Here is a 16,622-nt window from a genome sequence, read left to right on the forward strand (position 1 = left end):
TGCCTACACAACAGCCAGTTTCCTCTTTTGTGGTTACAGCGGCACTCTCCAAGGGCATGCCACTGAATATTTTCTCAGGGCCCAGGCGGCATGAGTTAATCAGTCTCTCTTATCTTTGAATATGAAACCCGGTAAGCTTTTGCTCTTACCTCACTCTTGACTGCAAAACCTAAGGTGTGGTAAGTGCAAAGTCTAGGTGGTAAAGGCAGGAGGCGTGTCCAGCATTTGCTCTGCATTTAATACAAACAGCAGACACATTTTAGTGCAGCTGACCCTCTCTACCAGCTGCCACGGTGGCGGCACCCGGTAAAGTGAGGCTTTAACCCCCTCCCCCCCCCCCCAAACACACACACACACTGCAAGCACTCAGCAGGGTGTCCAAGCTGTGGCAGGAACAGTTTTCCACTTCGAACCTGCCTGGTGTGGGTTGTTCTGGGTGTACAGTGCCATGATACAGGCTGTTCCATGTAGCTATGGACACTCCACCTTATTATTTTTATCCAGATAAACAGCCTCCCTGAGGGTAAAAGTCCGCACTGATGATTTTTGGAGACTGTGTGACCATAGAAACATAGAAAAATGATGGCAGATAAGGGCCATAGCCCATCAAGTCTGCCCACTCTGCTGACCCACCCCCTTAGTCTATTCTCCTAGAGATCCCGCTCCTAATGACCCATCTCCATAACTCTACTCTCTTAGGGATCTCACTGGGCTTCCCATTTACTCTTAAAATCTTGCACGCTGTTGGCCTCGATCACCTTCACCTGCAGCTCGTTCCAATGGTCAACCACTCTTTCAGTGAAGAAATACTTCCTGGTGTCGCCATGAAATTTCCCTCCCCTGAGTTTGAGCGGATGCCCTCTTGTGGCTGAGGGTCCCTTGAGAAAGAAAATATCTTCCTCCACCTCGATACGTCCAGTGATATATTTAAACGTCTCAATCATGTCTCCCCTCTCCCTACGTTCTTCGAGAGAATACAGCCGTAAATTGTTCAGTCTCTCTTCGTATGAGAGATCCTTGAGCCCTGAGATCATCCTGGTGGTCATCCGTTGAACCGACTCTACTCTCAGCACATCTTTACGGTAATGTGGCCTCCAGAATTGCACACAGTATTCCAGATGAAGTTTCACCATGGTTCTGTACAATGGCATTATGACTTCAGGCTTCCGGCTGATGAAACTTCTGCGGATACAATCCAACATCTGTCTTGCCTTAGATGAAGCCTTTTCCACTTGATTGGCTATTTACTGCCCCGTTAGCCTACCTCCTAGTTTGCCTAATGGTTAAGCCAGCCTTATCGAGGTTAGAATATATAAGAATTGTCATACTGGGACAAACCGAAGGTCCAGTATTCTGTTTCCAACAGTGGCCAACCCAGGTCTCAAGTACCTGGCAGAAACCCAAAGAGTAGCAACATTCCAGAGCTGAGATTGTGATGGCATAAAGCCTCATTCCACCAATGCCTAAGAGACAAACTGTAGATGGTCTGCACATGCGCTGGCCCTCCGAGCCCTGCAGAGAATTTTTGTAAAACAGTTTTTTACTTTTTCGCGAGCCCGTGGTTTTAACCCGCTTTAAAAGCACAGGTTAAAACCACGGGCTTGCACTGCAGGGAAGGGCAGGAGAGTTGGGGCGGCTGGAGAGATTCGGGGCGAGAGCAGGAGATTCATTCGGGGCGGGCAGGAGATCGGGGCTGAGAGCAGAGAGCAGGGCGGCAGAAGGCAGGGCAGTCGAAAAGGACCTCAGCGACTGGTCCTCAGCAGTCGCTTATTTTTGGATCGGCCAGCCCAGTCGGTGTTGCTTTTTTATTTTAGTGGATCGCTTCCTGCCTACATTTGAATGCCGTTTCCCCTCTTTTTCATGCGCGGATCGGAGGATGATCGGGACAGAGGTTAGTGAATCGGGTCGGAGGGAAATCAGGTCATAAAGGGGTCACTAAGTGGTCAGAAGTTGATCGGTGGGCTTAGTGAATCCAGATCTGTCTATAATATGTAAACCACTTTGATTGTGTAAACCGCATAGAAAAAAAGCAGTATAAAGTCCCATCCTCTTTACCTTTTCTAATTCCGCTATATCTTTTTTCAGATGCGGTGACCAGAATTGCACACCGTATTTGAGATAGGGCCCCACCATAGAGCGATACAAGGGCATTATAACATCCTCACCTATGTTTTCCATTCCTTTCCTGTTCATTTCTAACATTCTATTTGCTTTCGTAGCATATGGAGTTATACTTAGTTGCTAAGGGATAATTGGAGCTCCCAGAGGGAAAAATCACTCCCTTGACTCACCCGGGATATAGTGTTCTTGGGTGTACTCCTTACTCCACCCTTATCTGACCTGTGTCCCCAGTACCTTAGCAAGTCTAGTGAAATCCTTCCCAAAACAACGTAACCTTGTTATAAGCATCATCTTTATAAATAGATCAGGGAGTGTTCTGTTTTTCCCAGGATGGTATTAACCTCCTACATTTCAACTTTAGGAAGATTGGCCGGCTTCACTTAAAGTGATTTTAAAAAAATCATTATTTAATTTCCCTTGTAAGATTCAACCATTCCACAAAGTCTGCATTTCATTTTAGCACATTTACTCAATGCTTTGACAAAGTCGCTGGTACTGCATTTCAGTGCAGGAACATTACAAGATCAATGATATATAACTCACCCTTGAAGCACACTTTTGTTTTTGATGGTTCCGTAAATATGCCAGGGGAGCACGTTAGACCCTGTCTGACTGTAGCTGTGTCATAGGGAATCCCCCCATCTCACGGTGCGTGTGGCATGGAAGTCGCAAATGTCAGTGGTGCAATGAGCTGAATAAGCATCCGTTTTCGAATAAGGTTCAAAAAGAGAATCTTCCAGTGTTCAAAAATGTATGACAGTGCAAAGCTCTTTGTGACATCATACTTGGCATAAACCAATCAGAATCAGTGTGCGTGAGGAAACATTGTTAGGAGCTTGGAGTGACTTTAAGAAGGTACTTACAGAGGAATATAGAAAGTGATGACAGTTAAAAAAAAAAAAAAAATGAGATAAAGCTTATAAAATTATCCCATATGGTCTATTTTTAAAACATTGTAATTCCTGGTTGCTAGCCAGCTTTCTTAATTGATATCCAAACTGAACTGGAAGATATGTTGTGGAATACAAGATAAATTGTTATGTTAATTGGGTACAGTATCTAGTTCCTGATCCCCCAAAGGTCTTATAATCTAATATACCTATTTATTAACCCATGTTTATCACATGCTCATTTACCATGGGATTCCCAAAACGCATATCTTCCTTCCTCCTCCTGAATTACCTCACTGTAGCACCTACTGGAGATCTCCCTGGTGGATAATGTTATGTTAATCAGGTTTTCTATTCCGCCTTTACCTATTCAGATCAAGGTCAGATTACATTACAAGAGGTTGGGTCAGTTACCCAGGGAGTTCCAATGAACAGTTTGACATGGACATTCACTAGAGTTGCTAGTACAGGTAGATCAGTGCAGTTATTAATACAGTTAGGTCATAGTTACACATTCAAGTAGGTCATCGTTGACTCATCGTTATGTCCCAGGAGTTGAGTTAGACAGTTTGCATGCTGGGTCGAACCACTTCTCTGATGACCTTTGGATTTTTTTGCTGCATTCGAGTGGGGCTAGTTTGTTTAGGATTTGCTCGTTGATCATTTTCCAGTGGTCCAGGAAGTCTTAGTCAGGGATGGGGATGGATAGTAATGAGTTATCTATTTCATTCCAGTATGATTCAGGGGCTACTTTGTTTCTATAATAAGAGGCTATTGGGGGGGGGGGGGGGTCGGTTTGGTTATTGATATCTCTTTCCAGAATATGGTGAATTCTAGGAGTAGGTGGTCTGACCAAGGATGGGGGAGTGAGGGGGGGGGGGAAATAGGGTGGTCTGACCAAGGATGGGGACCCATGAGAGGGGGAAATAGGGTGAGGAGGGGGTACAGAAATGATTTCTGGGCGCTTCTGCCACAATAGTTCCCTGCTTCAAAATGCTGGCCCACTAGGTGATTAAAAAAAAATGTCCATCTGCTGCTTTATGCCACTTTTGGGACATTTTTCTGTTTTGAAAATGAGCCCCGTAATAACGTAATAAATGACGGCAGATAAAGACCTGGACAGTCCATCCACTCTGCTCAGCAGTCACTCTCATGTATTCATCTTTCTTTGACTCTATAAGGGCTTCTTTTCTTGCAAATCACCTTGAACCTGAACTGGATAAGGTTGATTAAGAAATCCTGATTAGATTAGATTAGACACATCAAGCACGCATTCAACCATCTAAATTTCGGTTTGTTTGTTTTTTTTATACCATTCATTTCCTAATTAGAGATCCTCTATGCTCATTTCATGGATTATTGTAATATTATTTATCTTGGATCGTATAAGAAAACTATTAAGAGGATGAGAATTATCCAAAACAAGGCAGTGCGTTTAATTTTCAACCTGAAAAAATTTGGAACATGTAACATCTTATTATCAAAAGCTGCACTGGTAGAAGCGAGAATAATTTTCAAATTTGCCCGCCTATGCTATAAAACATTGTTTGGTCTTCCCCCAAGTTATTTTTTAAATCATTTTGATTTATCTAAAATGAATCGTTGCACCCGCAATATTTCCTTGTTTTCTTTTCCATCTCTTAAAGGTTGCATATATAAAAGATTTCTGGAAAGGACTTTAACCTTTCAAGCGGGAAAATGGAATAAGTGGCTTGATTATGACTTCTCCTTCTTATCAGGCTTTTAGATCATTGAGACCTATCTGTTTGATAAACTTGTACAATGACATTTGTCAATTTAAAGAAAATTGTGATTTTATCAATCTTGGATCACTGTGTTTCCACAGTTTTTCTTGTTGTGAACCGCACTGAACTGTGAGGTATTGTGGCATTAAAAAATAAAGTTATTATTATTATTTTAAAATTCCGTCACTGTTTTCATCGTTATCTCAGGAGGGCCTGGATAGTCTGGGATACTCCACTGATACAGCTGGAAGAAACTGCTGCAGTCCAACGGGACGGTCATCTTTGTTTCCTTTTGTTCCTGTTCTCTCTCTCTCTCTCTCTGATGGATAGGCATGATTTCCCCACTAGACTTCATAGAAAAAGATTAAAAAAGTAAAAAAAAAAAAAAAAAGAAAGACTAAAATTATTGCTGTTTGTGCTGTTCGAGAGGCTTCAGGGATCAGCACTGCTCAGCCCAATATATTCTGCTGCCAGAAGAGGGCCACGGTGTCCTGCGATTTTCTTGTGGGGGCTTCAGGAGGTTGGGAGAGAAGGGAGGGGGAAAAAAAGTTGTTTTAACCCTGGATTAAGATCCGCAGATGAACCAGGCCAGCGACTGAGACAGAGTGAAACCTCGTTGCTCCTCGTTCTCTGACCTCAGGGGAAGACAGTTGAATTTCATGATTTTTGACGTTGTTTTCCTGTTCTTTAAACACCTGTTTTTTGGGTGAAATTATAAGGATTCCACCTGTTTTGATGCGACAACATTCTCAAATCTTTTACAAGAAAAAGTTCACATTTTCCAACACTTTTTGGAAGAAAAAAGGGATGTTTCTGGTTTTGCTGTGTTTGCTGGGAGCCCTCCTGCAGACCCCAGGGACCCTAACAGAGAATGCAGAAGCTGGACTTATTTGGAAGGATGGTGACCCTTTGGAGATGAATTCCAAAGATATGGAAAACGGGGCTTGGGGAGCATCCCTTTTTCTAGAATTCACTGCATGGTTTGATATGGAAAATGTCAGATGGAGCACGCAGAACTCCAGAACCGACAAAAATGTTCTCTCATCTCCAGCCGGGTTGCGGAACCGAGAGAGAGTGAGAAGGGGTACCAAGGATGACGATTCGATAGCAGTGCAAGAGTTTGCCCCAGCCGTACAAGTGGAGTACCCCAGACCCATTCACCCTGCCCATATCTGGCCAACCAAGCCTCTGCTGCCTTCCAGCACGGACCCGTCAAAGCACCGAGAAGGGAGCCACCCAGCAAGAAATGGCAGCCGAGCTCCGGATGTGGGACCCAGTAACAATCACACGCTGGGTTCCGATAAGCAACCGCAGATCCAGAACCCACTGTACCCATTGACGGAGAACTCTTACAGCGCCTACGCCGTGATGTTCCTATCCCTGATTGTCTTTGCCATTGGCATTATTGGCAACTTGTCCGTCATGTGCATTGTCTGGCACAACTACTACCTGAAGAGTGCCTGGAACTCCATCCTGGCCAGTCTGGCCTTCTGGGACTTTCTAGTTCTCTTCTTCTGCTTGCCAGTGGTGATTTTTAATGAACTCACTAAAAAGAGGCTGCTGGGAGATATATCCTGCCGAGCTGTGCAATACTTGGAGGTAAGAAAGAGAGAGAGAGAAAGAGAAAAAGGAGAGACTGGAAGCCCTGAATATGTATACCATAGAGCAGGGGTCTCAAAGTCCCTCCTTGAGGGCCGCAATCCAGTCGGTTTTCAGGATTTCCCCAATGAATATGCATGAGATCTATGTGTATGCACTGCTTTCAATGCATATTCATTGGGGAAATCCTGAAAACCCGACTGGATTGCGGCCCTCGAGGAGGGACTTTGAGATCCCTGCCCTAGAGGAAAGGAGGGACAGGGGAGATATGATTCAGACGTTCAAATACTTGAAAGGTATTAACGTAGAACAAAATCTTTTCCAGAGAAAGGAAAATGGTAAAACTAGAGGACATAATTTGAGGTTGAGGGGTGGTAGATTCAAGAGCAATGTTAGGAAATTCTACTTTATGGAGAGGGTGGTGGATGCCTGGAATGTGCTCCCGAGAGAGGTGGTGGAGAGGAAAACGATGACGGAGTTCAAAGAAGCGTGGGATGAACACAGAGGATCTAGAATCAGAAAATAATAGTGAATATTGAAGAACTAAGGCCAGTACTGGGCAGACTTACACGGTCTGTGTCTGTATATGGCCGTTTGGTTGACGATGGGCTGAGGAGGGCTTCTATGGCTGCGATGGTGTAGATGGACTGCAGTGAGCTTTGACGGAGACTTCAGTAGTTGGAACCTAAGAACAGTAATGGGCAGAGCTTTGGATTCTTGCCCAGAAATAGCTAAGAAGAAGAAGAAAAAACAACAACAACAAATTTTTAGATTGAATCAGGTTGGGCAGAATTGATGGACCATTCGGGTCTTTATCTGCCGTCATCTACTATGTTACTATGTTACTATGAGAGTTACAGAGAGAGCTGGATCGTCATGGCGCAGTAATAGTAAAGGAATTATTCCCATCACCTCCTGGGTTAGCCTATTTATTAATCACTGATCCATGGAGATGAGAATCCCAAAATCCATCCCCAGGGACATTTCAGTTTAGTCAATAGCAGGGTCTGTTTACCGCTGTGGTGCAGAACAGAGTCCGCCCCTTCCATCCTCTCCAGTCTGACCTATTTTCAGTCCTTTAGTTTTCTCTATGCTGTTTATTTGTCTTGTCTTGTTTTCTATTTTTTTTAAATGTTCATCTCTTTGATGCTGTTATGAAAGGGGATTAATCAGATCTAATGACATTGATAGATAAGAATTCCAGTTGACTGATTAACCTACTAAGAGGTCAACTATCTACCCCTGAAATCTAAATGTTAACCTCAAGACCCTCAAAGATGGGATTTCAAATACTCATATAATTAGTACACCCCTATTAAGGTTTGCAGAGAGTATCACTGGGTGACCCAGTTTGACCCAACTGATGGTCATGCAGGGAGCATTCTCTTACTGCCAGTAATTGATTTGTTAGGGGTGTGCTTTTGTTTAAAATGAAATGGGAGATTTTGATGAAAATTAGGCCAGTCCTTGTTGCAAACATGTGAAATACCTCCCAGGTCCTCCCTTGATTCCTCAGCCCCTTTTACCGTAAGGATCTCATTTCATTCTTCACACTTTAGGAGGAAGCCCTTATCTTTCCTGCCTAGCCAATGGTGCCAGTAAACTGAGGCCAGTGCCATTTTTAGTTCTGCCATTTGAGAAAATGGTAAGAACACAACATAAGAATTGTCATACTGGGACATTCCGAAGGTCCATCAAGCCCAGTGTCCTGTTTCCAACAGTGGCCATCCCAGGTCTCAAGCACCTAGCTAAATCCCAAGGAGTAAAACAGATTTTTATGCTGCTTATCCTAGGAATAAACAGTGGATTTCCCCAAGCCATCTCAATAATGGCCTATGGACTTCTCTTTTAGGAAATTATCCAAACCTTTTTTAAACCCTGCTAAGCTAACTGATTTCACCATATTCTCTGTCAATGAATTCCAGAGATTTTGGTGGTTGTGGCATCAGCAGAGAACCAACATTTATTTTGTCATTTAAACAAAAATGTAAGCATGTAAAATGAAACCATAAATTAAACAAAATGGAAAGAAAATGTTAAAAAATTCTGGAAACTATAAAAATCTCTTGTACTATATGTGGTAAAAAGTGGCCTTAATGCATCCTTTCCTGGGTCATTCCCGTGCACTAAGGCTATTTGTACTGCCAGGATAAAATGGTTGATCTTTCTATTTTCCTTAATGGCCATGTGATAATTTTCTCATTAATGCATGACACCTTACCACCATCCATTATGTGGGTTGTAAGGGTTCACTTATAAGCACACGCTATTCGGTTAGCTCAGAACATGACTACTCTCTTCCCCTAGTGCTAAGAAACTAACCCCTTCTTTTACAAAGCCTGATACTTGGTCAAATAATTTATTTTTGTCATTCTTAAATTGGTTTTAGTTTATAATCTTTTGTAAACCGCGCAAAACTTATGGTTACGCGGTTAAGAAGTATGTTATGTTATGTATGTGGCGCAGGCTGCTGCGTTAACTGCCCCGAAGCCCAACGGGATTTAAAGGACTTCAGGGCTTTTGCCGCAAGGAAACTGCGTTAAATCTAGCCAAAACAGATCTTAATGTTGATCAGCAGATACGAAGATCCCATGTGGCCTCAAAGTATAGAGGTAAACAATATGCAACCTGAGATACATAAGCAACTGAAAATTTGGGGAGTGTGGCTAGATACAACATTAAATGTAACCATAGGCCCTATTTAAATGAATGTGAATGAAGAACACTCCAATAACCAATATAGTCAAATGTAAGCAATTATCTCACACTCATGCCGTGCTTCATTCTCCAAGGTTATAACTAGTCTTACTGGTCCTCAGCGGGCCACCAAGCACGCAAACTACTCTCATTGTGCTGGGCTTTATGCTCCCACTCGTCATCGGATCCAGTTCAAGAAATACTTTAATTGTTTTTGTTAATTATCATTTAATAACTTAAATAGTTTAGCTCAAATCAATATGTACTAAAAGGACTTAGCTGCGCGAAAGACGCTTCTCAACGGGGGTAGAATCGCCAACATGTTTCGCCCGTGTCATTCAAAGGGCTTTCTCAAGGTCACCACTCCCTCTTTACCCCTCAAACCGACCATTGCATCTAAGACTTTTAGTACATATTGATTTAAGCTAAAATATTTAAGTTATTAAATGATAATTAACAAAAACAATTAAAGTATTTCTTTCTTTTTTTTTAAATCTTTATTCCTTTTTATTTCTCTCAACAAGTGTACAATATTATTACAATTAATTCACATAACTCACTTGACATTCTTAAACAATATTATTATACATGTTTTAATTCCCCCCACCCACCTCCCATCCCTTCCCATATCAATAAAATAATCTATCCAAACATATACATACTTAGACATCCCTCTTCCATAATACAATTAATCATACATTAACCTATCCCTCCCCCCACCCTTTCTTCCTCAAACTCTTTTTTCATTTTATTATATACATTAATGCACAACAAATATATCTCATCATATTACATATATCATATGTATTACATATATATTATATTACAATTAAAGTATTTCTTGAACTGGATCCGATGACGAGTGGGAGCATAAAGCCCAGCACAATGAGAGTAGTTTGAGTGCTTGGAGAATGAAGCACGGCATGAATGCGAGATAATTTCTTACATTTGACTATATTAGATACAACATTAAGCATGAAAGATCAAATATTGACCGTAATTAAATCTAAATTCTACCAAATGCGTCTGCTTAGCAGACTTTAGCCGATGTTATCTGGATATGATTTTCAGTTAGAAGTACAGACTACAGTTCTTTCATGGTTGAATTATTGTAATGCCCTTTACTTGGGTATAACATCTTCACAATGTAAAGCGTTACAAACAATTCAAAATGCGGCGGCACGCTTGATATGTGGCGGAAACAAATTCGATCACGTTTCACCACTATTGAAAACACTTCATTGTCGCATTGTTTTCAAAACCCTTACACTGGTCTCCGGAGTAATCCATCTAAACATTCCCTGCTACTTGGCACAGGTGATGGAACTATATCAGCCGTCTAGGCCTCTGAGGTCCGAAGGAACGATGCGATTATGTGCAAATGAATTTATCCGTGTACATTATGAAGGTGCATGAACATCAGCAATCTCGATAGCAGGTGTAACCCTATGGAATAGTCTGAAGGGATCCTTGAGATTACATACACATATGCAAAAATTCAAGAAGATACTTAAAAAAACAACATTATTTATGGAATCATTCACTAACTGAATAATTATACTATAAGAGAATTTTAGTAATGTCTGATTATGTATTTTTATGACTGTATTTTGTAAACCGCTTAGGTTTAAGCGGGTGAGAATTTTTAAATAAATTAATTAAAGGGGGGGGAGGAGGAATTTTGTGTTTTAGCATGTAGGTAGCATATGCACATCCAAAGATTACTTCTGGATACCGCAGCGTGCTTTTCAGTCCGCCTTTTTTTTTTTTTTTTTTTTTGCTGTAGTAAGATCGAATTATCACTTATTGCAGTTTAGTAAAAGTGCCCCTGGGTAAACTTTTAACTGAAAGCTTAGGGGGCAATATTCAGAGGGATTTAACCGAGTTGGAAGACTTCTACCCAGTTAAATCCTGTTGACCAGGGCAAAAATACCCTCTGGCTCCTCTCTGCAGCTTGAGTTCTCAAGCAAGGTCTTGGGCATCATCATTGGTTCCACATTGTCCTTCAATGACCACCTCCAATCCTTGGTAAAAAAATGCTTTTTCAGCCTTCACATGCTGAGGAAAGTTAGATTCTGCTTCCATCAAAAACATTTTACCCTCCTTGTCCAATCCATCATCCTCTCTAGATTGGACTATTGCAACTCTATCTACTTAAGCCTAACTAAGAAAAACCTCCACAGACTCCAACGGATTCAGAATGCCCCGGCCAAGCTCATCTTCGCTAAAAGTAAATTTGACCATGTCTCCCCGCTCCTGGCCAAGCTCCACTGGCTTCCGATAATCGCCAGGGTCCACTATAAATGCGCCTGTTTAACTTTCAAAATCCTATATGGTATCCTCCCTCCCTTTATCCCTCTTTCTTGGAATTCCTCAAACCCTAATACCACCAGATCCTCCCAGAAATTAAAACTATCCTTCCCCTCGCTAAAAGGCATTTCCCACACAGGAAAGCTAGGGACCTCCCTCCACTTCAAAATCACTGAGCTCTGGAACTACCTTACCTCCCCTCTTCGGAACTTGAGCACTCTCCAAGTTTTCCGCAAACATCTGAAAACCTGGCTTTTCTCAAAAAATGTAAGTCTCCCTCCAACTTAGGAATCAAGGAAACTCTTATATCTTGGCATCCCAAGTCCTCTAAATTTTTCTTCACACTTCTACCTCTAACCCTCTGTTGTAGTTCCTTCCTATTTCTCCTACTGTAAACCGTGTCGAGCTCTACGAATGTGGAGATGATGCGGTATACAAACCTAAGGATTAGATTAGATTAGATAGTGCTGTGTGGTCTGGGGCAGAGTCTGGGGCAGCCAAGAGTTATCCGGTTAGCGATGATATCCAATCCTCAACCATAAGAATATAAGAAGAGCCTTACTGGGACAGACCAATGGTCCATCAAGCCCAGTAGCCCGTTCTCACGGTGGCCAAAACCCAAGGAGTAGCAATAGTCCATGCTACCGATACAGGGCAAGCAGTGGCTTCCCCCATGTCTTTCTCAATAACAGACTATGGTCACTAGCTGGATAAAGTTAGGCGAACAAAAATACTGTCCTAATTTTAACCAGGTGGTTACCTGGGTACCAGGCTGAATATTGCCAATAGACAGATAATTGATGGCCGCCACAATATACCTGGGTATTCAGTTTCATTATACAGCAGGGGTAGGGAACTCCGGTCCTCGAGAGCCGTATTCCAGTCGGGTTTTCAGGATTTCCCCAATGAATATGCATTGAAAGCAGTGCATGCAAATAGATCTCATGCATATTCATTGGGGAAATCCTGAAAACCCGACTGGAATACGGCTCTCGAGGACCGGAGTTCCCTACCCCTGATTTAGAAGCTTCGTTGTTTGGGTTTTTTTAATATTGAGCCCTACACATTAATTTTAAAATGTAATGGGACACTTCTATACGCTTGCGTCTAGAGCAGGGGGAGGCAATTCTGGTCCTTGAGAGCTGGAGCCAGGTCAGGTTTTCAGGATCTCCACAATGAATATGTATGAGATGGATTTGCATGCACTGCCTCCTTGACATGCAAATCTATCTCGTGCATATTTATTGTGGCTATTCTAAAAACTTGACCTGCCTGTGGCGCTCGAGGATGGGAATTGCCTATCCCTGGTCTAGAGGTATGCGCCACTTAGCACATGAAAAGCATCATAAGAACATAAGTATTGCCGCTGCTGGGTCAGACCAGTGGTCCATCGTGCCCAGCAGTCCGCTCATGCAGCGGCCCTTAGGTCAAAAACCAGTGCGCTAACTGAGATTAGCACTACCTGCATACGTACGTGTTCAGCAGGAACTTATCTGGCTTTGCCTTGAATCCCTGGAGGGTGTTTTCCCCTATGACAGACTCCGGAAGAACGTTCCAGCTCTCCACCACTCTCTGGGTGAAGAAGAACTTCCTTACGTTTGTACGGAATCTATCCCCTTTCAACTTTAGAGAGTACCCTCTTGTTCTCCCTACCATCACTGGTTGACAGGTACCTTAGTGCATTAAGTGCTGCTATTCTATAGATTCCATAGCGCCTAACTGCAGAGGGGACATACACATGGGTGAAGCAAGGGCTGGCTAATGGCATGTCTCCCAGTTACACGTGTAGTTTATAGAATCCTATCAATTACACTCACCACTTGACATATGTAGGCATACCACCTTACGTGTGTCTAAATAAGGGCATGCCAGTGCCGGCATGGCTAGTATTCTATAATGAAATCCTGGTGCCAAGATGCCATGAATAGAATTGATGCTAAGTGTAGAGCATTGGGGCACCAACTTATAGACTTGCCCTAAAAGTGTTCTATTGTCTGACGTGGCTGGGGTTTCTGGGAAGAGGCTGTTCACCATCCCTGGGGGAGAGGACCTATGGTCATCAAAAAGGGATGGCTGGTTTTAGAACCCATGATAGAAGGCTCCAGAACGAGCCCTGGCGCAGGGCTTCTGGTCTCAAGAACACTGGCGCAGTGATCAGATTAAGAAGAGTGAAGAGGCAGAGCAGAAGTCCCATTAAAACAGGAGATAAAATTCCAAGATTTTTTAGGAGTGAAGGTTCATTGTGTCCCCAAAAAATAAGAAAAGAGAAACCATCAAGCAAATTACAAAATGCAAGCTTATTATATTTTTGTTATAACTGTAATGCTTAGGGAATGGGGTTGGCAGTATTATCATTTTACTCATTTCCAAGGCTATGGAAAAGGTTTTCCATTTGTATCTTTTCTACTTTAACACAGTTGCTGATTATTTATTTCTTCTTCTCCAGTCTTAATTTATGTCTTTTTTCTCCCTCTTCCCTCATATCCCTAGGTGTCATCTTTAGGGGTTTCTACCTTCAGCCTATGTGCCTTGGGAATTGATAGATTCCATGCAGCAACCAGCCCTCAGTCCAAATTGGGGCCCATAGAACAGTGCCAGTCCATCATTGCCAAACTTGCTGTCATCTGGATTGGATCCATGACATTGGCTCTGCCAGAGATTATGCTTTGGCAGCTAGCACAGGACACGTCACCAGTTTCCGGCATGGTTATAGAATACTGCACCATAAAGCCTTCATCAAACCTGCCTGAATCCATCTACTCTCTGGTCCTGACTTATCAAAATGCAAGAATGTGGTGGTATTTCGGCTGCTACTTCTGCCTACCAATTCTCTTTACCATTAGCTGTCAACTGGTGACCAGAAGAATCCGAAGTTCTGTCAAGAAAGTTAAGTGCCGTGGTTCAAAGCATGACCAATGTGAGACTCAGCTCAACTGGACTGTGATAGGATTGGCCATTGTGTACGGAATCTGCACCATTCCCGAAAATGTCTGTAACATTCTGGTAGCCTACGCATCGTTGGACATGTCCAAGCAGACTTTGGACCTGCTCAATCTCATCAACCAGTTCTTCATGTTCTTCAAGTCTTCTGTGACCCCCGTGATTCTGCTGTGTCTTTGCAAGCCTCTCGGCCAGGCGTTCATGGACTGCTGCTGCTGCTGCTGCGATGAGTGCGGACGAGGGGGATCTTCCAGTGATGGCTCTGACAGCAAGCTCAAGACGGAGATGTCCTCCTCCATTTTTTTTGATAAGCCTAAGGAAACGCCAGCACCAGTCCTTGCAATTGGAACGCCTTGCTAAGCCTTATAGCGGGAAAATGTTGAAAATGGCTTAATTGCCTTAGGATAAGAACACAACATTTCACTTTACGTTTTTTTAAAAAAAATTTGAGCGTTATTACATGTACGTGAGCCTTACAATAATTTGCATTCCACTCGAGTCGGGCAATAAGTCATTTATTGCTCGCATTGTCTATATGTATGACTCAGTCACAGCTGCCTTCCCATTTCTGGAAGGTCTCGAATTCAATTTGCCCAAACATATCAGCTTCCTGCTAAATACTCACAAAATTTGTTTTCCAAAATAGTCATTTTGGTAAGACGTGCTTGGGAGCGTGTACAGAACAGATCCTATTCGTGTGAAAGAAATAGGAGTTTAGACATGTGCTTTATAGACTATATCAAATGAACTTGAACAAAAATTACCCCACCCATAGAGCAAATGGCAAAAGGCCATCAAGGCGAAAAGAACATTTTTGCTTTTGTAGGCTGTATAATTAAAGGAGACTTTTTTTATTCTTCTGCATTTGACATATTGAACGATGTTGTGGCGATAGAAATCCAGAGGAGGAACTTTGTTATATTTAGGCCCTCTTTTCCAAAGGTGCGCTACATCAACGCCTGCGCTAACCGCTAATGCGTCCGTAGGATAACACGCACACGTTAGCGTTTTGCACGTGCTAATAAGAACATAAGAACATAAGAAGCGCCATCTCCGGATCAGACCTTCGGTCCATCTAGTCCGGTGATCCGCACACGCGGAGGCCCTGCCAGGTATACACCTGGCTTACCCTATAGCCAACCATATCTCTATATGCCTCTCTCAAGGAGATATGCATCTAGTTTGCCCTTGAAGCCTAGGACTGTCGATTCCGCAATAATCTCCCCTGGGAGAGTATTCCAGATGTCAACCACTCTCTGTGTGAAGCAGAACTTCCTGATATTAGTCCTGAACTTGTCCCCCCTTAGCTTCATTTCATGTCCTCTTGTCCGTGTCAAATTGGACAATGTAAATAATCTTCTCTAAAAAGCATAGCGCACCTTAGTAAAAGAGGGGGGGGGGGGTAAGTGTTGTGGGAAATGCAGAAATTGAAATATTGAGGGCTAGATTTAAGGACTGTGGGAAAGTAGATCGGAGAAAGTTATAATGCCGCTTTATAGGGCGATGGTCAGACCCCACTTGGAATACTGCGTCCAACATTGGTCTCCCTACCTAAAGAAGGATATAAAACTGCTGGAGAGGGTGCAGAGACGAGCAACTAAACTAGTGAAGGGTATGGAGAAACTGGAATATGAGGATCGACTTAAAACACTGGGATTGTTCTCCCTTGAGAAAAGGAGACTGCGTGGGGATATGATCGAGACCTTCAAAATACTGAAAGGAATCGACAAAATAGAGCAGAGAAGATTATTTACAATGTCCAATTTGACACGGACAAGAGGACATGAAATGAAGCTAAGGGGGGACAAGTTCAGGACTAATGTCAGGAAGTTCTGCTTCACACAGAGAGTGGTGGACATCTGGAATACTCTCCCAGGGGAGATTATTGCGGAATCGACAGTCCCAGGCTTCAAAAGCAAACTAGATGCATATCTCCTTGAGAGAGGCATATAAAGATATGGTTGGCTATAAAATAAGCCAGGTGAATACCTAGCAGGGCCTCCGCGTGTGCGGATCGCCGGACTTGATGGACCGAAGGTCTGATCCGGAGATGGCGCTTCTTATGTTCTTATGTTCTTATGACTTGTAAATACGAGTTCTGTGTATTTTAGAGGGTGCAAAATTGCCCTTCAGATTGCTATAAACAAATATTTGGCCGTGAGAACACACTTATTATTAATTATAGATTTTGCCAGTTATAATAATGGCAGACTCCTGAGTTGGGTGGGTAACCTAACTTTTGGCTAAAACATTAATGTATTGCATAAGATCTAGGTATAGTTTTGAAGCATGATTATTTGCGATATCTAATATAATAAAA

At 42.6% G+C, this 16,622-nt stretch overlaps 1 protein-coding gene across 1 annotated transcript; it reads left to right on the plus strand.

Moving 5' to 3' along the window:
* Positions 1 to 5,563: 5,563 nt before the first annotated feature.
* Positions 5,564 to 15,261, plus strand: GPR37L1 (G protein-coupled receptor 37 like 1). The gene is made up of 2 exons (XM_033918649.1): positions 5,564 to 6,355; positions 13,853 to 15,261. The coding sequence occupies exons 1-2, from the start codon at positions 5,564 to 5,566 to the stop codon at positions 14,660 to 14,662; spliced, it is 1,602 nt and encodes a 533-aa protein (XP_033774540.1). The 3' UTR covers positions 14,663 to 15,261.
* The last annotated feature ends 1,361 nt before the right edge of the window (positions 15,262 to 16,622 follow it).

Source organism: Geotrypetes seraphini, chromosome 13 (genome assembly GCF_902459505.1).
Source record: "Geotrypetes seraphini chromosome 13, aGeoSer1.1, whole genome shotgun sequence".
Classification (NCBI taxonomy): domain Eukaryota; kingdom Metazoa; phylum Chordata; class Amphibia; order Gymnophiona; family Dermophiidae; genus Geotrypetes; species Geotrypetes seraphini.